The sequence below is a fragment of the Acomys russatus genome, chromosome 27 (genome assembly GCF_903995435.1).
Source record: "Acomys russatus chromosome 27, mAcoRus1.1, whole genome shotgun sequence".
In the NCBI taxonomy this organism is placed as follows: Eukaryota; Metazoa; Chordata; class Mammalia; order Rodentia; family Muridae; genus Acomys; species Acomys russatus.
The window spans coordinates 23,535,857-23,558,556 of NC_067163.1; the positions used below are offsets into that span (position 1 = coordinate 23,535,857).

The 22,700-nt window shown below is 38.7% G+C and overlaps 1 protein-coding gene across 2 annotated transcripts in view; it reads left to right on the plus strand.

Annotated features, from left to right (window-relative positions):
* The window catches only part of Purg (purine rich element binding protein G), a 33,006-nt gene extending 10,698 nt beyond the window's left edge, over positions 1–22,308 (plus strand). The window contains exon 3 of one of the 2 annotated variants that reach the window (XM_051169391.1): positions 21,090–22,308. In XM_051169391.1, the coding sequence (XP_051025348.1) occupies positions 21,090–21,194 (105 nt within the window). In that variant the 3' untranslated portion in view covers positions 21,195–22,308. Of the gene's footprint in view, positions 1–11,772; positions 11,815–21,089 lie in introns of those variants that run through there. The other variant, XM_051169392.1, reaches the window with a different exon arrangement.
* The last annotated feature ends 392 nt before the right edge of the window (positions 22,309–22,700 follow it).

A 22,700-nucleotide genomic window follows, 5' to 3' on the forward strand; every position in this document is an offset into this window, starting at 1 on the left:
CATCCTTGGCCATATAGCAAATTAGGCCAATTTGAACTACATAAAACCCTGTCTTGGGGTTGGGTGTGGGGACAGAAAGAGGGAGAAGGGAGAAGGTGTCAGTTAAGGTTTATTATTACTGATAACCAATATTTTAATGCCTACTTTATAATATTACATTGCTGAACCCTTCATATAGACTTTCTAATCTCTATAACTACATCATTAACTTCATTATAATTTTCTGGAGATTTAAAAGTTGTCTCCATAGTTCCCAGCTAGTAAATTTGAATCAAACTGATACCGAAAACAAAGACTGTGCTCAGTCAGGCCAGGCTGTTGGTAAGGCTTGCTCAGAAACTGACACGCAGACACATACATAGGCCTCAACAATAACAAAACATAGTCTACCCTCACTCAGCATACATGCGCTCCAAGTTCCTGGGAACTATCTTATCCCAAACCATCCCCTATAAATGGCATTATTAGTCTCACCAAGAAACATTTGTTTAAAGGAAGACTTAAGCACTTGGTTTACGTTGCTGCTCATAAATAGAACTTACTTGATCTTAAGTGTACATTATAAACTAAACCTCCAATCCTGGTTGACTATGTCAAATATTATCAGTAATTTTTAAAGGATTCAGGTGATGGGACCATAGATGGATCATCCTGATTCTATCCCTAGCTACAGAAAAAGATAAATCACTGCTCACTATGGGTCTACAGTTTGATTTTCATGACATGAAGGTAACTGGCTATGTTAAATTACTTTGGAAATAAATCTTGCTAATATTGTTGAGAGATTTGCTTGTTTCTTACAACTCTTCCTGCCATCTGACTGACAGCCCACGCTGCCTCCATACTCTCGCCACATTATTCCCGTCCCTGTCATACTGAATTACCCACAGGGTCAGTACTCTGTTTTCAGGCCGATGTTCTTCTTCATTGCTTTAGAAAGATGGTGTTCAAGCTTTCCTGGGTCAGCTTCAGTGCTTGTTAAACCTCCGACCACTGATAGCCACCTGCATCTCTGTGCAGTGAGACTGGTGGAGTGAGAAGTCCAAGAATGTACTTTTCTAACACATCCCAGAAGAAAGGATGCTACTGACTTGGGAATATTAAGTACTACTGTGACAGATGAGATTCTATCTGACCTACAAAGAGACTAGAAGAAAGATTTAGAACCAGTACCCTGGTAGGAAGAAGGAAAATTTAGAACTAGTACCCTGCAGGCTACCTAGGCTGCTTTGAGATGCTCTCAAATTGAAAGCAAGATTTCCTAAGTTGACTAGAGTTTTTGATAAATTGTTTTATTATCTTTTTATACTCATTACTTTTAATGACCTTTCTGATCCCCTCTCATTTTTCACCAGCCATCTCAAGATATATCTGGGAGGGATGAATTATAAAGACATGAAAATCATCATGAAAATAATATGGGTACTGAAGCATGTTTTTAATTTATTAAGTAATTCTGGCATATAAATCTTAGTAAATGAAAGTGAATGATCACTCAGAAATTACTGACAAGCTTATTGAATATAAGATATTAAGACCTGAAGGAACCTAGAAATTACTACTTGAGCCTCCAGATTATACATTTGTACTGTATGCCATGTAATATAAATGATTCTTGGGTTAGGTAAACAGACTTAAGGGCTTTAAATGCTAATTATTTCTTAGGATATATAATGTAGGCAAAATAAACTCATTTCCTTTAAAACACTTAACACTATTTCACCACTTTTCTGCGTCTTCTCTGTATTTACAAGATAGAGAAACTGTATGATGTAGTTTATGCTTCTTAGTTAACAGTTGGAAGCATTGCTTTCAGTGTAGAGACCATTCCTAAGCACTCATTAAGTATATTATCTTTAAAAAAAATAACACTTAAAAATAATTTACTCCATACTTGCCATCCTAGTGAAGATTATATAGGCAAAGAGTAGATGAGCAGCACTTAGTGCCATGTGCATAGGGAGCTAATAACGAGAAAAGAGTTACTCCCCACATGTGTTTAACTCTTGAGAGCTTATTGGACTTTTGCACTCAGCTCTATTAATTAGCTAAATTGAAAAAGAAGTGTGATTTCAAATAGCCAAGGATTATTCTGGAAATATTACCCTCCTTCTCCAAAATACCCATTCGCCCATCTCTAACTACAGAACAACACAGTTAGTTCTTGGGCCGCACCTCTGTGATAGAGCACCTCTGTGACAGAGCACTTGCCTGGTGTCTTGGAACCCTGGGTTCCATCCCAAATACTAAGAAATGTTTTTAAAGGAGAACTAGTTTTTCTCGGGCTTTACTGATAAAATGAATTGCTTAAATATCAGTTTACTACACCACACAAATATGTACTATATATGTGGGTAAATATACACACAAACTTTTGTGTTCATATAGATTCCAGTACTCTGCCCCTGATGAAGTAATGGAAACTGGGTTCATGTCATGTGTGGCTGTATTTAATCAGCTGCCATAAAGTATTGTGTTGAGCCTAGAAATCTACATTTACAGAGAGAGGGCAAGAAAGACATTCATGCCAAGTATATGGTATTTGTCATCCCAACTTCAAAGCCAAAATAAGATTCCTTATAGCCTAAAAATTTCAAGTTCAGCAAGATGGGTGCTACACCTGTTACCACATGACTCGCCTAGGATTGAATCTCCTCTGCCAAGTCAAAGAAATTGTTTTAAACCAAGAGTCTCTTTTTAAAACACCGCAGAATCGCCACTGTGCCTCCGAGGAACAGAAAAGGCATTACCTTAATAATGTATACCCTTAGATGTTACACTTTGGATTTGCTTCTAAAGAGTTCTGAGTACCATTAAGTAACAGTGTTTTCTCCCTTTAAAACTGAGTCCAGTTGGGCCAAGGAGATGGCTCAGCAGGTAAGAACACTTGTTACCAACCCTGATGACGTAAATTCAATCTCCAGAAGCCACATAGTAAAAAACAAGAACCAACCCGAGCAAGGTGTCATCAAGTCTCCATATATGTACCTGCACACACACACACACACACACACACACACACAAATAAATTTCAAAAATGTAAAGTGGAAGATTTTAGTCCAGTAATACTCAGACATTAGTGACACGGTCTATTAACAAGGTCAGTTTGGATCCTCATCTGTAGAGATTATGATTTAGTTGGTAGAGTGGTTCTGAAATTAGCATATTTAATCGTCTTGTTCTTATCTTGTTCTAATTATCTGGAAGCTTCGTGGTGGTGGTTTTTGTGGTGGTGGTCGTCATGGTCATTGCCCAGGGTGGTCTCACACTGTCTGGGTAATTTAGGCTCACCTTAAACTCTGCCTGCAGAGTGCTGGGAACACAGGTGTCAGCCACCACCTCCAGTTGAAAGCTATCTATTGCCACCACCTTAAACCGTAAACTTGTATTGCATTTTTCCAGCTGAAATTGCTTACATTTAAATATTGTAGCATGACCTCATGGATGGTGATCTTTTTTGTTAACAGGGTTAACACATACTCATTGCTAGCTTTAAACATACAGAGACCTAAGGCCTAAGTCCAGGTGTTTAATTTTGTTGTGTCACATTGGCCAGCTTGTTGGTATAGCTAGTGGACACTGAGGAAGCCAGTGTCAGCCTCCGCTCCCCTCTCCTGCAGTGTAAATGCAAGGTCCACCTGCCCGCCCTTGCCTGCTCCCCACTGGCTGCATACTCTCTAGGTTCCAAAGCCCAAATGTTTGTGAAATTCCCTCCAGCTTGAGTTAAGGCTTTTCAATCTCTCACAACTTGACCTTCTAATTCTAACATAATTTTTATCAGTCTTTTCTCCTAGAATATTAGGAATATTTTAAAAAACTGAATTTGGGGATATTTTTGAATGCCTCATTTCTACCAGGAGTATTTTTTAAAATTGTGTCCAAAAATGCAGATCATAAAATTAACCATTTAATTGTTTCCTAATGTTCAATCTAAAGAACTGGACTCCTGGACCATGAATCTCCTACCTCTTCCTAGCCCGGCCCCACCGTGTTTTCTTCACAGCTTTTTAAAACCGTGTACAAGCAGCTTCTTAACCCCTCTTCTCTCCATAGCGGATTTGTAGTTACTGTCACTTTGTTCACCAAATAAAAACCTTATCTTCTTACAGTTCTAGCATGTAAAACAACTTAGAATTGCAAAGCCCTCGTACATATATGAAGATTGCCCGTCTAATCCTTGTGACTGAGTGGAGGGTATGTGGTCCTGGGAGTTCTTCTAGTGAAAGTAAGCTTTTATTCCGAGAACTGGGAGGCTGGTAGCCATTTTGTGCTTGTTTGTTTGTTTGAGATTTGAAGCTGCAGTTGCCAGGGTAAGCAGTTTAAACTCTAGGCTTTCTATCACTGCTTCCAATGGACAGCAGAGGTTTATTTGCTCCTAATACATCACATCTATCAGATGGGATGTTTTCCTAGAACCCGACAGTATTACTAGTCATTAAATAATTTCAAAAATCTTTGCTTCATACAATATGAAACTGTTCAGCCTACAACAACTATTATGGGAATAATATCTTTAGGTATAAAATAATATGGGCATAAAGTTAAAATGTACTTTTTGACAATAGAGTCTTAAATATTATTTTCAGAAACCTTGGCCATAAGAGTACTGAACACAAAGGTTTTTTTTTTGTTTGTTTGTTTTTTTTTTTTTCTTTTTCCATTAAGGGAAATTTTTTCATTAAATTAAATGGGTTTAACTAGGGAGGTGTGATACAACTGGCTGGTTCTGTAGGAGACCAAGCAATTACTTCTCTTCCTTTCCAGGGCTCCTCTCACTTGTAAAATCTTTCTTCAATGTGTATTATTAGAAGACCTAAATCACAGAGCTCCAGTTAGTGCACTGCACTCTCCTCAGATCACGCTGCCAGCCCCACAATTTAGCCAGTCTTCCACTTGTAGTCTCTGAAATAAGATTAGCACTAAGATTTTACAAATAGGAACCTGTACAAACACAGAATTTCAGTCTGGAGAGTCTCCAAGTTCTGAACTTTCATTTTAAAATCATTTACCTACTCTTTTATAATAACTAAGTTTATTTGGAATATAGAATGGCTGTGGCACTTACAATGACTAAAGCTACTTTGCGTTATTGTTCTTTAAGCGTTATTAAGCCATATCTGCATTTAAGGGAGCTTAGGAGCAATTAGATAGGTATGTGCGGTTCAATTTGTTAGTCACCATTTATTTTTCTACTTTTTTTAAAAGCTCTAACTTATATGTGAAGAATGTAAGCACTGCAAGTAACGAAGCATTAGGACAAGCTAAAATTCAAGCACTCCTTTCCATTAATGTATTTGCATCTGATGTGGGGCTTATTACATACTATATGTTCTGTGATAGAAAAGATTAATCTTAGATAAACACATAACTTGATTCTCTAGACTTTCAATAATTAATTCTAAATGATAAGTTAACCATAGTAAATTTGTTACACAGCATAGCTTTAATCTAAAGTGCATTTAAATGCTAAATTATTTGCTGTATTTATTATATTTAAGAAATCCAAAGAACCTGGACTTATTACTTGGACTATTATTTCAAGTCTCTGTGTAGTGTAAAAGCCTCCTGGTCTGGCCTTTGACCTCATGATGCATAACACTGCTTATATTCAGGTTAGGGCACTATGCTCAGGAGCCAGACCTGAGTTCCTAGCTGGGCCTGGGCCTAGGACAAGTCACTTAAGTCTGGGGATGCCATTTTTCTCACTCATCACTTGAGGGGACCGGATCAGGAAATGTGAACTCTGGACTCTTCTAATGTCTGTACCCCTTGAGCCAATCAGACTTGTTAACTGTCAACTTCCTTCTGTGGCCCCATCGTCTCCAACTGCTCTCTGTTGTGTCCGACATTAGCCATTCTACCGTAGCATCCTATGTATTTAGTTCTGGCTGCTTTGCAGGCTTCCTTCTAATTTCCCCAGCCCCCTTGGTTAACCTCGTACATGTGTGCATCTGTGCGTGCGTATAAGTTTTAACTAGACAAAGGCTTTAAGTAGGCAGTTCTCAGAGTTTGATGAGATTTTTAGACATGTAACCTAAATCTTGATTAAACATTCTTTAATCTTAGTTTCCCATATAAAAACTCTTCTCTCCTTGACATGAATAAAGTGTAAAGAGCCTCTTCCTTCCCCCTTTGCATCCCCATCCACGCCTTGCCCTGTGCCGATTGCATAAATCATCTCTTTCCACTTAACCACCACTGTCCCTCTCTGTTCCTTTTCTGCCTTTGAAATCACAGTGCTTAACAGAATTTTAAGTGGTGACAAGTGATAATGAAAGCGATCGTGTAAAACCTGCTAGGGAATACCATGTCATTTTTGTTTCAAAGATGCCTCGCAAATTAACGTGCAATTTGATAATGGGGTCTTCTGTTTCCTAAGCATTCTAAATTTTACTTAAAGACATCTTTGTGCCATGCCCGATGTTACTTGATTCTAAACACCTTTTGGAGCTTAATCAAACTTGTATCCATCCAACAGATATCTCATTTATCTGCCACGTTCCAGGCAGTGCATTCATACATATGAGGAGACTGTTTGAAACTATCGTTAATTATCTGTATTTTACGTCTAGCAATTGATCCTTTCAATGTGATTGTTTACGTTCTGCCAGGGCTCTAAATATATCTCACTCATGCAAGCAGAGAAATACAACAGTGCTATTTTAGACAACAGTCTTGTCTTCGTCATTCCAAATCTCCCTGTGTGTCCAGGAATGAAGGCAGCAGTCTGTCTCATCTCATGCCTACTGTGTTCGAGTGGCAATGAGTTCCTAAGCAGCAAGCATGAGCAATGATTATGCATTGCCATGAAGACATATCATATGATGCTACCATAGTCTCTGTAGTTCGGTGACACAAGGTGGTGACATGTTGTGCATGTTTGCTCTCCATGCCTTAGGCTTTTGTATTCTGCCTCGCTTTAAGTTTTACTTCATTGACTGTATACTCGCAGGTTCCTTTTCATATAATAGAACTTACAAACATCCACCAGTGTTCTTTACTATAATGACTGTGGTACTGTAGAGCCACGTGGACTAGGCCTGGTTCTTCACGGGTTGTATGAGTCAGCAGATACACTAATTCTCATAGAGCATTGCAGTGCCGACTGCTCGGGGATTCATTGAGTTATTCATGGTATAAGAAACAGATATACCCTAAACATTTTCCTGTGACTTTCCATTAACTATTAAATATTTTCCAATTAAGTTAAAGACTGGAAAAAGGATATGGAACTTTATATTATAAGATAGATAGAACTGGAAATCATTTTCAGAGTTCTTTCATCTGCTCAATGTCATTTTTTTCCTGATTTAAATTAGTTACCTATTGCTAGCCCTCCTTTAGGTATATAAACCTGAGGCCCTGACAGGTAACATGATTTGCTGTAATCACCAGCCTACCTAATAATAATAAATAACAAAGTGTTAATGAGCCCGCTGATAATTAAAACCTTCATAACAGACAAATTTTAGATGACAGTCTTGAAAACAAAAGTTGGTCAGTTTAAACATTTTAAACAGTTTAAACATTAAACAGTTTTTGCAGTTAAAGGGCTCCTGAAACTGCATCCTAGCCAGATGTGGCAGTGCATGCCCGAAATTCCAGCATTCACAGGTAGAGGCAGGAGAACACAAGTTCATGGCCAGCCTGGGCTACATGAGGCACTAGCTCAGAGAGAGAGAGAGGGAGAGAGAGAGAGAGAGAGGGAGGGAGGGAGGGAGTGGGTGGGTAGTAGTTAGCATTATGGGCACTTTATCTTTTTTTTTAATTTTTTATTATTAATTTATTCTTGTTACATCTCAATGGTTATCCCATCCCTTGTGTCCTCCCATTCTTCCCTCCCTCCCCTTTTCCCCTTATTCCCCTCCTCTATGACTGTTCCTGAGGGAGATTACCTCCCCCTGTATATGCTCATAGGGTATCAAGTCTCTTCTCGGTAACCTGCTGTCCTTCCTCTGAGTGCCACCAGGTCTCCCCCTCCAGGGGACATGGTCAAATGTGAGGCACCAGAGTACGTGAGAAAGTCATCATATCCCACTCTCCACTCAAGTGTGGAGACTGTTCTGATCATTGGCTAGATCTGGGTAGGGGTTTAAAGTTTACCGCCTGTATTGTCCTTGGCTGGTGCCTTAGTTTGAGCGGGACCCCTGGGCCCAAATCTGCCTATCATAATGTTCTACTTGTAGGTTTCTAGGACCCTCTGGATCCTTCTACTTTGCCATTCTCCCATGCTTCTCTCATCTAGAGTCCCAATTGGATGTCCTCGCCAGCATGTGGTGTCGCTTGAGTTTTTGATCTTAGCCATTCTGATGGGTGTAAGATGGAATCTCAGAGTTGTTTTGATTTGCATTCTCCTGATGACTAAGGAGGTTGAGCATTTCTTTAAATGTTTCTCAGCCATTTGATATTCCTCTGTTGAGAATTCGCTGTTTAGTTCCAAGCCCCATTTCTCAATTGGGTTATTTGGTTTGGTGGTGTTTAATTTCTTGAGTTCTTTATATATTTTGGATATCAGACCTTTGTCAGATGTAGGGTTGGTGAAGATCTTTTCCCAGTCTGTAGGCTGTCGCTTTGTTCTCTTGACAGTGTCTCCTGCCTTACAGAAGCTTCTCAGCCTCATGAGGTCCCATTTATTAATTGTTGACATTAAGGCCTGGGCTGTTGGTGTTCTGTTCAGGAAGTTGTCTCCTGTGCCAATATGTTCCAGGCTCTTTCCCACTTTTTCTTCTAAGTGACTTAGTGTCTCTGGTTTTATGTTGAGGTCTTTAATCCACTTGGATTTGAGTTTTGTGCAAGGTGACAAATATGGGTCCAGTTGCATTTTTTTTACACATAGACCTCCAGTTAGACCAGCACCATTTGTTGAAGATGCTATCCTTTTTCCATTGAATGGATTTGGCTTCTTTGTTGAAAATCAAGTGACCATATGTGTGTGGATTCATATCTGGGTCTTCGATTCGATTCCACTGATCAACCAGCCTGTTGCTGTGTGGGCATTTTCTTGTTTTCACGTGGTCCTTAGGCTCAGGTCTTCACTCACTTTATGCTGGTTTTAAACCCTGACAGAAAACACACAGCTCAGTGCTCTGGTAGCCCTGTCAGTACACACATCCCTGAACTGGATCCTGGCTGTCAGTTCAGAAGCCTAGCTTCAAACATGCATTAATCTTTGCCTGAGCAGCCTGATCTCTTTTTGTCCTCCTGTCACCTCTTGTCATTGCACCTGCATCGTGAATTTAACTACCTAATTTGCATAGTGGGTCTAATAAATCAACTGATGAATATTTTCCCTATGTTCACTTTTTTCTATTGTATCTGTTTTTTAATATGATGTTTTATTCATACATGCATACCATTAGCCTGTGCTCTTATGAACAGGAGATTTATAAGTGGCCACCTAATAAACTGAAGGCAGACTCTGCTCCAAAGCTCTGTTTGAAGGTAGCGTCAGATTTTTATCTAGCCTGCTCAAGAGCCCGCATCTCTTTTGGCTTCATGCGTATTTACAGTGAATGGTGAAGACTCCAGAGTGCTGCAGTGTCCTTGGTTACACACCAAGTCAGTCAAAATCATTACATCATCTCCATTAGAGCAAGAACGAAACACATATTAGAAATAGCTCCACCTCAGTGGATTAATAACACTGTGCTCAAAGCTGGAAGTGGGAAATCCCAGGAGATAAATGGCCCTGTGCTTGGTATCCCAGTTTACCACAGTTGCGGCATTGCTGAGGAACTGGCCATCTTAATTTCTGAATTTTACATGCAAATTGGATTATTCTGACCTTATATTTATGGCCATAAAAAGTTCATGTGCAAGTTGGCCTAATCTACAAGAATTATCATATATTTATAAATTATCATATATTTAAATATGATATATGTAAGTTGCATTTTTTAAATGTTCTGTGTATTAGGATTATGAAGGAAGAGCTTAATAGAAGTTCCACGATTGACTTTTACTATAAAAAGAATAAAACAGGAGTCATTGCCATCGACTTCCTTCACTCCCTTCAGCACTGATTTTAATTCCCCTTCTGGGTTCTAGGACCCCTGAATTCTCAAGCACTCAAGCCCTAGCTAGCACAGACATTGGTGTCAGCTAGTACTGGATGGACGTCCAGATCTTATCAGTTGTGTGATTTGAGGCATTTAATTTTAACTTACGGTGTTCTGAAAATTTATTTATTCAACATCCAGTTTGTACTTGCTGATGATCTGGGCCATCTTTTGGCTCCAGGGACTTGAGTCAGTTCCAGAGCAAAAAACCGCTGGTGGACCAGATACTCCTTAAGAAAATAAAACATTCTAAGATGCACGAAGCCGTAGCAAAATATCTGTCACATAGTAACACTTAAGATATGAACAACATTATCCATTTCCCAACCCATAAAAATGCATGATTCCACCGGAAGTATAACAAAGTGATGCAGAATTAAGAGTGGGCCTCACTGTAACACCAAGAACTCCCAGGTAGCAGTGGCAAGGGAATTGAATTCCTTCTAATCTTCGGAGCCTTGCAGTTATCTGTAAAAGGACATGGATGCATAAGTGAAAATTGCTTGGACAGAAAACCAAAGGCACTAACTGTACAAGAAAAAAAGTATTCAAGAGAATCCATCAGAATTAAAATTTTTTGTTCATCCAAAGACATCATTAAGAAAGCTAATAAGATTATGTTTAAGAAATTTAAAAAAATGTTCCCATCTGTAAATAGCCAAGCATTAGGTAGGTCATAGGAGTCGAAGACCAGTTGCCCCTGCAGTAAAGAATTACTCCTTATGCTTCACCATCTTGGCATGGATAGCATTGTGACTTGACAACCATTATCTACTTGCTGCATATGCCACCAACTTTGATTCATTCCGAAGGGTTCCCCTTTACCTTCATAAATGGGGGGGGGGAGTGCAGAGTAGGGGGAGGGGATCTCAAAGGTGTCTTGCAGCTCCTTCAAATCCACCTACCTACACCACACCTCAAAACTCACACTAGATCTTGAAAAGTGGTTTCCCTATCAGCCAGTGATCATCTTTTGGTTCGGGATCAGTGGAAGAATGTGTTTTATTTACGATATCGCCGAGTAGTTTTCTCTCGACCGCAAGATTTTCTCATTCCTTTATTCTAAAATTGAAACCATTATTACAATTCCAGTGTGGTAACATGCGCCTGTGATCGCAGCCTCCCTGGAGACCAAGGCAGGACTGTGCTACAAAATTACGACTTTACCCCCAAACAAACAGATAAAAAAAAAAAAGTGGAAAGGTTATGTGTGGGGCTCGTTTTAAATCCTGTAAAGGAGGAACTCTCCACTCCTAAGGTCCTAGGTCTCAGAATATAAGGACAGCTAGTGTTTGGGGCCCCGGAAATGGCTGAAGAGCACTGTGCAGCTCTTGGGCTGGATGACACCCTCCCTCTTGGTGATCTGAAGTGTATCTTTTTTTCTTTTATCCCCGCACAGGGGTGCTATTTCCTTTTGACACTTAGAAACTTAAAAAACTACAAGAAATGTCTACCCAAAATGTCCAGTGACTGGTGTGCCGATTGCGTCACTGTTTCTTGTTTCCTCTGGAGGTACACAGGGACTGTTAAGTCATCGAGCTGTTAGAGGAAAGCTACAGCTGGGAACCTGTGCTGTCTTCTTATCATAAGTACATCAGCTTTTGTTTATGCATTTTTTTTAACAGCCATGATAATAATTACAGGTTAGGAGAGTCAGCCTTCTTTTGTTTGGGGTTTAAACTAATTAAGCGTGTGCCTACGCTTTCCCTTTTAGTCAATCTTCGTTTGTAATGTCAAGTAAGAAGCCACTTTTCAAGGTAAGGAATAGCAATTTCAGAAACTGGGTTATTCATTTACTGTTCAACATACCCACACTATAGCTGTCATTGTGTAGGGTCATTGTTTGTACTTTTCCATTTTTTCCCTCTACTCTCAGGTGGAGGTGATTTCGAACAGTAAAATCTTATTTTAGATATCTCTGTATGACACACAGATATGGGACAGCAAAGCCTTTGGCAGGTTTTAATTGAAATCACCAAAAGGAATAGATTGGAGAAATGATTGGCATCCTGTTGCAACTTTAATGTTACAAATGAATGTTTGGCGTCACTTGTGAGCGAATTCTGTCCGGCAGAGTAGCATCTTCTTCTCAGAGCTAATGTAATTTTCTTTTAATCTTCACATAATAAGGTTATTTCTGTAGGAAACTAAGCATCCATTAGATAGATGACTCAAAAAGTACAACCTCTTTGAAACCAATGAACATGGGCCAATTATAATAGTGAGGTAATCATAAATTAGGACCCACAGTGGCATCCCAAGGTTTCTAGATGTGGAATGCTGTGTACTAAGCAGCATGCCATAAAATCCTGTTTCCCTCTCACCTGCTTGCACTGCATCAGTGTCCATTCTGAGTGGGTGGCGCCCTGCTGTATCAGTAGTCCCCTATAAGTCCTGTATTCCATTCCAGAGTGAGTGGCTCTTTGTGGGAGAGTTTGGAAGGGCAAGCTTTGAAGAGAAAGATGACACCTACCTTTTGACACTTCTGAAGGGATATTTGATGTATTTCACTGTGATGCTTTTCAATTTTTGATTAAAACACAATTTACGTGGTGTCAAATGCTCTGCCACTCAGTCAGTTTCAGTGAATATGGAAACACGGAATATTTCCATTACCCAAAAGTTCCTGTATACCTTTTTCCAACCAACATGCCCACAGCCCACTTACCTTCCTAATTTCCAGAAGCAACCATTGATAATTTGCCACATATTTGTGTATTCTAGAATTTTATTTAACTTAACGTGTATTTTTAAATTTTTGCTTTCTTCCATCTGTGTTAGATCATTCCATGTTGTTGAGTTTCACAGTAGTTTCTTTTTATTTGTATCTTCTTAAAAACAGATCTGAATTGGTAAATGTCTAAGCAGCAAAGCTATAATAAAAATACGAGGCGAGAAAATACTATCCAGTAGTAAGTGGCAGTGCCCGGAAGTTTCACACACCTCTCCCACTTTAACTGGGGCTGTATGGATCAAGAAGTACTGTTCGGGACACTTGAGTTATTCTATTGAATACAGAACATGGGTGAGAGCCCATCAGCCATCACCAGTAGCCATTAAACTCGTTTCTTTTACATATAGTTATGCTGTGACTTCACAGAGTAAACGTTAAAAGTAATCCCAGGTGAGGAGATACTTATTATAGAGTCTATCTTATCAGAACACCCTGGCACTGCATACCTGCAATCCGAGTATCGGGGAGACTGAGGCAGGAGAACGACAAGTTCAAGGCCATCGTGGGGCCTAACTTTGCCTTTTAAAGAAAGACAATAGAAATAACACTTCCAATGTCTACCAACATAATGATACCTTGGCAGCTGTTGTGCATTGTAGAGGATGTAACATGGACCTTGGAAACTCAATTTTATAGTTAGAAATTCGGTTTGATCTAGAATCCCAAGGGCAAGTTATCTAAGTCATGAATGAGTAAGCACATCGAGGTTGACATCGAGATTGCACCTGGCTTTTCCTAAACATCCTAATGATTTCTTAACCTAAGTTCTGCCATTTTACTCTGAGTCGGTGAAGATCTGGCAGCAGCAGTGAATTTGAGCAAATATTATTCTGGTTCTGGGGTGCCACTCTATACTCAAATGCACCTATAGGGTGAAAGGCTTTGTCATCTGCTGTCTTTTGCAAGAGTTCTATCTTTGTCCTATAAATAACTGAATGTGACCCTGCCCTGCGACTTTACCTACCTCCACCTTCAACACTGGGAACACAGAGAGATCAATCAGCATGTTGTCACATAGCAGCCGCATACGTAACAGCCACTCCCATCCATTAGAGAAGGACGGCACATCATTGAGTGTTTAAATGATTATTTGGCCATAGAAAAGAGCCATATAGCAACATAATGCTTATATCAGTTCATGGGAAAAGGTACCCTAATGAGATAAAAATGTAGCCTGAGTGGTGAGAGAATATTAGTAAAACTTACTATTATTTTAATTCTCCAAATCTCATATCCACTTGTGTTCTCATTCCTTGTACGTCCCTGTGTACCGCTAAGTACCCCTACAATCCTTTGTTGCTCTTTCTTAAATACCTCTCTCTCTCTCTCTCTCTCTCTCTCTCTCTCTCTCTCTCTCTCTCTCTCTCTCTCTCTCTCTCTCTCTCCGCGTGTGTGTGTGTGTGTGTGTGTGTGTGTGTGTGTGTTTGAGATATCTGGAGGTGGACATGCATGCCATGGTGCACATGTGGAGGGCAGAGGACAACTGCAGAGAGTCATTTCTCTCCATGCATCTTTAGGTGGGTTCTGGGCTCAAACTCAGGTCACCAGGCTTAAACAGCAAATGCCTTTGCCCACTGAGCCAGCCTGCCTGCCTGCCTGCCTGCCTGCCTGCCTTACCTGCTCATACTTATTTCTCTCCAGCTTTCACTATTCATATTTCAGTCTGATAATTCCAAAAATACTGAAATGAAGCTTCTTCTTAATGTGACCTACTTTCATGTAGAATTTGGCCTACGTTGTATTTCTCATTTTTAACAGGCCAGTTGGATTTGAATTACCAAGAGAACCTTATTAGTAGAATTTAACCTGTAAGGAAAACCTACAGAGCCATCATAATAAGCCTCAAGGATATAGTCTCAATTCTAAAGACTGCTAGCTTCTTTTGGACAATCTCTAAACAGTCCATCATCATTTTAGTTGTAGTAATTAATTTTAATTAACTGCTGATAATGTTTCTTGCCAGATGGAAAAATGAGGATATAGCCCCTCTTGGTATTTGAATATGAGAAATGATATCAGCTAAATGTGAGGAAGGGAAAGACATCAGGGGTTGTGAACTAGAGAATTAAAAACTTCGTTTTTTGGTGCATGTATCCTGCTTAGAGGGTTTTTGAGAAGCCTAAGCATAGTTGCTACTATAGTAAGTACCTTTCTCCCTTCCTTTGTTCAGGAAAGAAAAAAAACAGACAGCATTTTATGGGGCTAGAGGTTCTGGCTCAGCGCTTGAACATGAGCTTAGCACATGCAGGGCCCTCAATTGAATGCCCATCACCCCAAAGAATCAACTTCCCAATCTTTGCCTCACATTTTGTTATTATTGCTTCTTAGTCAACATGGCGTCACTGACACTGCTGGTTTTATATGCATATGAAGTGACTTTAAGTTAAACTTTCAAACTTAATGTCAAAAGACGTCTTATCACTAATCATAGTTAAAACTACAACCCTGGCTTTCACAAGCAATAGTTCACCTTCCTCTCTTAACAGTGGGAAATGAGGGCATGAAGTGACCTGGTCTTTAACCAGTGAAGTCATAGAAACTTGTGGGCGTAGGCCAGCCTCCTAAACACTAATTTAATTGACAATATAAATCCTAGCCACATACTGTTGTTGTGACTTAAACAGGATGATTCAGGATTTAAACTGCTTTTTTGTAAAATTGTTGCCAGAGAAAGGATAGTGATTATTTAAAGAGAACATTTAATACTCAGAGCTATGTAGAGCTCTGAGCCGCCAAACTCTTAAGGCTTAACTCACCTTTTTTCTTGAAAAGAAAATCAATTTTCAGTGTCTCCCAGATTCCCACTTGGTCAGTGGAAGAACCAGTTAGCACAATAAAGACTTTAGAGCTCGAAAGGATTGTTGGTGTCATGTAGTCTAACCTCAAAAGCCACGCAGCCCAGGGAAATCACTTCTCTGGGGGCTTCGCTTGCCTTCTTGAACCGCAGCTCTCAGATCCCAACGCATACACATGTGTCGCTGTCTCTCCTTCCCTCTGAGAGCCTCCATATTCATGCTAGTGGGCTGCAGCTGTGTGGCTTCTTTTCCTGATTCACTGGGGCCTGAATTAGCTCCAGGAAAGTATGGGCTACTATATGCAGCAGTTCGCCTTTAACTACAACACCTGGCAAAGGTAAAGACGAATAATTCCGAGTTCTAGGGACGATTGTAGTCAGTGGTGTCACTGGTACTCTGGAAAGTAAACTGGTGGGCTGTGTCATGGTAACTTGAGAGTGAATAGGGCTGTGCTGTTAATCGGGTAGTAATGCCACCTACCATAGTGCAGTGGAGGCCAGCTCAGCTCCTCATGGAGAGACTGCTAGGGGAGGTATAACATAAAGACTGTGAGTCTATTTTCTCAGTCCTGCTTCTCATACATTAACTCAGGCACATTCCATCCTCTGCTGGGTCTGATTATTAGGGCAGAATGCAAGATCCTGTCTTTGGCCCCAAGGATGATAAAATGTGCTTGCCATAGGGTTGTACATCACTACCTACAGAGGAGAGAGGCTGCAGCCCACTCTCACGAGCTCTGTGCAATCCCACCACTACCCACGCGATTGATGAGTGCTGCCAGCCTCCTCCAGATACAGCGAGAAACGCATACTATAACTGCTGTGAGGAATTGGACAAATGAAAATTCTGTAAACGTAACAGCTAAAGACAAGATTAGGTAATATAGTGGGGATGGTTTCCTGCAGATGGTCAGTGTTTCTGACGATGTATAGAATTGCTACCACAAGCTATCTTCTAGGTAAAGTCAATCGTGTAGCTTCTACATTGTCAAAAATGTGGATTAGCAAGAAAGACTTCACACTACTAAACTATTTGGGGCATTAAATCATCAGCTAAATTAGTTAGAGTATTATATATAATGTGGACTTTCTGTGTCTGCAGTTTTGATTAAGAATTTCGTGCATTTCAGTGTTTAAGTATTGCCGTAACAGATTTTAAATGCTAAAACTATCAAAACCAGATACTTAACAGTAAAGGGAATAATTTTTATGCACAGAAACTGTAAAAAGATCTTGTGAATAGATGTCTGTCTGTCCTGTGATTAACCCGTCAGTGTACTGGACTGTGGTTGGTGGAGGAAGGAGAGTATTAGCAATGGTTTACCATGCATGAGCCTTTCTGATTTGACTATATTTTCAAATTTTTCAATGTCAGTTTCCTCTGAAGACTACCATATCAGTTTCTGTCTCCTGGTCTAGCCACAAAAGATGAAAGGTTTATATAGCTGGACGTTTCTTCCAGACACCTTTTATTAAGGCAGTCTTAGAGTATAGAACAGCAGTTCTCAACCCGTGGGTCGCAACCCCCTTTGGGGTCACATGTTAGAAATTTACATTACAATTCATAACAGTAGCAAAATTACAGCTCTGAAGTAGCAACGAAGTAATTATATGGTTGAAGGGGTCACCACGACGTAATGGGCTGCATCAAAGGGGCACAGCACTGGGAGGCTAAGATCCACTGTTGTAGAAGGAGAGTCTTAAACTGTAGAAAAAGGAAGTGATCCTTTCGGAGAGCCATTTAATGTTCTGTGACAGTGGATTGATGCTATTTTAGCAGTTTTACTTTGATGTTCCAGCCAGCCTTCTCACTGCACTCTGCCCAGTTAGCCTCTGGCAGCCTCCTACACTGTGACTACTGATCTTACATTCTCACTTTCCCCTGAATGATGTAAAGTTTTAACTCAGTTTTCAAAGAAACAACCTCTTTTAATTTCATTACACTCAGAAATAGTAGAAATATTCAAAATTTAAATTTGTATGCATGCCAGTATTTCAGCTATATATTAATACAGTTAATACATGGTAGAGAGCCATCTTTAAGTCTTACCTGATGAAATGGGAATTCAGCAATATGGGGAACTAACATACAATTCTTTGATTTGTTCCATATTTTCATGCTTTGGTCTCCAGTGTCCTTTTATCCTTAGAGTTGGTCAAAATATAACATCTAAAACACACTTCCATTTAGTGATTCTATTTAAATAAAAGAGATAGGATTATGTAAAATCAATATCGCACATTTTTGCTGAACTTCATAAAAATGAGCAGTTAAGGTGGGAAACCTCAATATTTAATACTGTTTTCCAAACTTGGTGAACAGATCATAGAGTGGCTTTTGTGATAAAGAGAGTAACTATAATATGTAGTCAAATGGACAGAAAATAATAGCTAAACCAATATGTTTTTTAAAGCGTAAGACTTCTGTGCATTGCATGGCAAAGTATTGCTAACGTTTACTTAAACAAGCTCTCCGGGTGTGGTCAGGTTCTGTGCAGTGTTTTCATTACATTGGACGTGAATCCTCTAAAGACGCAGGCTCTCAACAGTTACCACTTTAAAAACACTATACTGTTTTTTGAACAGTTATACTTCATCTTCCTGGTTATATTCGTGATGTTTGTACTAGTACACAAAAGATGAACCTATATACGTACTTAGAGTTTGAAAAAGTAGAGTTGTGTGCATTTTAGAAAAATATATGGTAACTTGTGGCACTTTGAAAGAGGAATGTGCAATTATAACGGTTTATACCACTTTGACTTTTTTAACCCTAGAATTACCGTTACTAGGCTTTAGATCCAAAACCAAACCCAACCCTAAAACTAGCACTTTGTTCCCACCGTTAACTCCTGTTTGCTTCGTGATGCGGAATGTTCCACATAGATCATTCTCCCCTGACTTCTCTCTTCTGCTGTCCCAACCTCAGCACCTTCAAAGAACAGTTTAAAAGAGTCCAGTGATTGTCAGGAAAACATGGACACTGGGTGTCGTGACCATGTACTCTTGTGCTGATGTAAATGTCAGCAGTTTTCTTGTTAAAATTCTTAAAAAAAAAAAAAAAAAAAAAAAAAAAGCAGCCAAATAGTCAAATATTTTAAGTATGTTTCTTGATTTCAAATAATTCAATAGATATCTAGATAGTCATAATTTATCCTAAAATCTAGATTTTTTTCCACGCAATCAAATATATAAATATGCTTTAAACACACCCATATTCTCCCAAAGGAAATAAAATGTATAATAACTGGATTTCTATATGGGTATGGTTCCTATATAGATAAAATTCTGTTCAGTCACAGGCATTTTACTGTGATATGCAATGGGCTGTAAGCAAAGTGGGTGTAAATGCTAACCTTAGAAGTTGGCACCAGCACAGATTATGCATAAACTTACTGTGATAGAAGGCATCTATCTGCCTGTATCTGAATAATTTACCATTGGTTTCTCTAGCCTTCCCTACTTAAGGCTGCACAAACATTTTAAATGAAGGAAAATAAAATCTATGAACAAATATATTTTTAAAAAATGGGCCCACTTGCCACAGTTTGAAAAATCTGTTGAATTTTTTTTGAAGTTCATCGGCCACGAACACCTTCTGAGTCTTACATATAAATCACACCATTTAGAAAGCACTCATTTCCCATCCCTTCAAAATATACTCAGAATTGATGCAAATTCATAACTTTTAACTCCTAACTATTAAAAATTGCCATCTATATTGAAAATTTAAATGGCATAAGAGCTACAGAAGATTGGTAATTAATAACAGAGTACCCATGACTATTAAGCTTGTGATAGTGTTGGGTTTCTTGCAAAGCCTTAAAATATTTTAGTGAAAAAAATTACCTGAAAAAAAGAAGGCACTTTATTATCTGGAGCTAACTACTTATCTGCATAGAATTTGTCTAAAAATCCCTTAAAGTATTCTTTATCCTTTTATAAATTTACCCTAGTTATACATTTTTCTAAAGCCACATAGACTATAAAATGACAAAGTAAACTATTTTAATTTAACAGAAAATTGTGTTACATATTATAAACAATGAATAATACAGAAATGAAAATAGAAAAAAAGTATATGTGAAAATGGTAAACCTGTCTAAGTTGACATATAATCATTTGAAACTACTATGTAAAATTTAAAGACTTTAAGTGAAAAAAATTTAGACCTCTTTTACTTGTTAAATGTTATTTTTTATTAGCTCTACCTTATCTTAAAATGATTGTCAAGTAAAAGGGCAATCAGAACTATTAAACTAGCCTATCATAGCTTTGTTTTGTTTTGATTGAACTTTTTAAATATAACCATAAAGTATTAAAAATCCATTTTGCTTCTTCTTTGCTCAAGTCATCCTGATTTGGTGAATTTATCTAACTTAAATCATTCCTGTAGATGTGCTGGTATATATACGCTCCCTCTTGGGGAAATCAGTGGTTGATTTATACAATGGATTTAGTCAGCAGAAAAAACACAATATTTTTTTCAAGAGTACCAACCCTTGCATGTTGACCCTTAACATCTGCCAACATAAAAGTGATAGGCTAATATTTTCCTTTTTTGTTTGTGAAGTGTACCTAAATATTTTAAGAAAATGTTTTCCATGATGTTACTTATTTTTAAATCTTTCTACACTTTAGCCCTTTCTCTCTTTCTAGTTTTAAGTCTTTTAATAAATGTAAATGTTTCCTAGACAGAGGCATCACTTCATGATATAGAAAAGAATCAAGTTCATCAGGTCTTCCTTACCCAGGAAGACTCAAAGCAACTTCTGTGTCAACTGTTTGGTTTCTGTCTTTGTTTTCTTTTTAAAATAAGATATATTAACCCAAAGGTGTGTTACTGTCAAGGCATGAACAATCTTCAGTGTAGACCTATTGAGTATTTTGTGATGCAAAGTAACAGGCTTCTCTCAACCTTTGTGATGCTAAGTATCCCCTTAGAACGTTTGTTTACTGTTAGAGTGTTGTTCTGAAAGATGTTGGTCCTCATGGGATTTTTAGAAACTTGGAAAACAAACGCATGTATTACAAGTATAGACATGGTGAATTGTAAACTTAACATACAGGACTGATTCTATTTTCAAACATGTTTCACTGTTAAATATAGCCAAGATAACATTGCTGCCATGCCGTACCGAGTACTCCTTCCTAAATGACCCTGTTATCACTACTCCAGATTAGATGTGAGGCAGATACATGATTGACTCCTGTGTCTGCATAAATATTTCCAGGTATATTCTTCTCTTGGTGAGTAAAATTATATTTTCCATGATATCAGTACTTTGAGATCCGAATATACCTGTATCAATGCTTATTGCACGTTTCTTACACAGTATCTTCATTTGCCGAAATTGGCCTAGGCTAAAACTGGAGGGTTTGTTACATGTTTTCTGCCAGAAAGGTTTTCAATTATATTAGTAGTGGGTTTGTACTGTAAAACTAGTGGACCTCCCTTTAAAATTTCTTATTTGCTAAATTTAAATTAATATTTTTTCTTTAGCTCACAAATTGCCCTAAATCCAGAGCGAATCCCAGCCTTTTTCACTGTTGTCAGACCAAGCATAAGGAACAGCCCTATGATCCTACAAAAACAGTTGAGGAATAAGGACTAAACCCCTTATGTTCCACTCCAGAAAAAAAGGCATTTGGTGAAAGAAATGAACCGAAGTTCATCATGAGTGCAAGGCTTCTGCACTTGGCATTCCTGCCCAGAAGGACAGACAGATATCACCACCATTGGCATCATTTTCACACTGACCTTGAGCGGCAAGCCTCCACCACACTGGAGGGCGCAGCTGGGTTTGCTGGGGAGGTGGGGTGCGGTGGGGGTGTCTCGTTAAGCCTTTCAGTTTCCCAATCGCTGTTTGCCAGAGTTGAGGGAGAAGACATGTAGCGTTGAAAATACTTTCCTAAGAGATCATGTAACTATTTAACTCTGAATTTAAATTCTGAGGAGAGTGGATCGTTTCAATCCACTGCCTCATATAAGAAACACTTTTTTATAATCTGTAACTGCTTTAGTGTTAACAGGGTACAAGGTGGGTTTTGTCCTGTATTGTATTTCAAAGGTTCTCATCGGTTGTGACTGTATTGTACTGTATGAAAAGAGTCAGAAATTGCCTTGTATTGTTTCTAATGGACCATAACACATACTGATTCAGTTTTCATGTTCCAAATTTTTCAGTGATGCATGTTCACAGTTAGGTCCTAAAATCCTGTGGTGCTAATTCCTCCATAACCCGATGGTGCTTCTGTGGATGCTAACTGCACACATGCTAAACAAAGCTTGAAATTTACAACTTCCCTCCCTTCCTCTGTTTATATGAAGTAAAATAAAATAACTTGAACTTGTCTCAAAGTATCACTGACAATCTAATAAACTGGTTTATATGTGTCATTAGTTTGGATTCTTATTTTTCAGAAGTCACCTCAGTCACACTGGGCCCCAAATGCTGATCTTACACGTGTTCATTTCTTTATTCATTTGTGCCTGCAAATTTATGTTGTCTCAGGGAATGTAAATCCATTTTATCTAACTTCTGAAACCATGTTTGGATAGTACCCATAAAACCAAGCCTTGTCTGGCCTAAGAATAAATGCCAATATGGTGCCTTTGTCTATTTTAGTAGTTTATTGATAGTTGATCATTGAACTGAGCCAGAGGAAAACATTTGCAAGAAAGCAAGGACAGGACACCTTCTAAGTCTTTATTTAATTTCAGACAATGCTAAAAAAGAGTCACTCCTCTAGAGCCATATTTAAAGAGTTGTTGAACTGAAGTGTGGGCTGGTGGCGGAATTCCTATCCAGCATGCCTAAGGCCTTGGGTTCAATTTCTGCAATACAAAAGTCAGGAGGAATATTTTCTTCTTCAAGTATGAAGATAAAAACAGAAATAATCAAATTATAATTTCCCAGAACAAACTGACATCATCCGTCAGAACAGATAACAGAGAAATGCATGTGGACTCTCTCATGAGATGTTAAGCTTTGCCAGTGATACTGAGAATTGTAGTACGAGGGACGCTGCTAATAATCTCCATGAAATTAGCATTTCTCCCAAGCCAGAGATAAATTTAATACTAAAGCCATATGCAGATTTGCATTCTAAC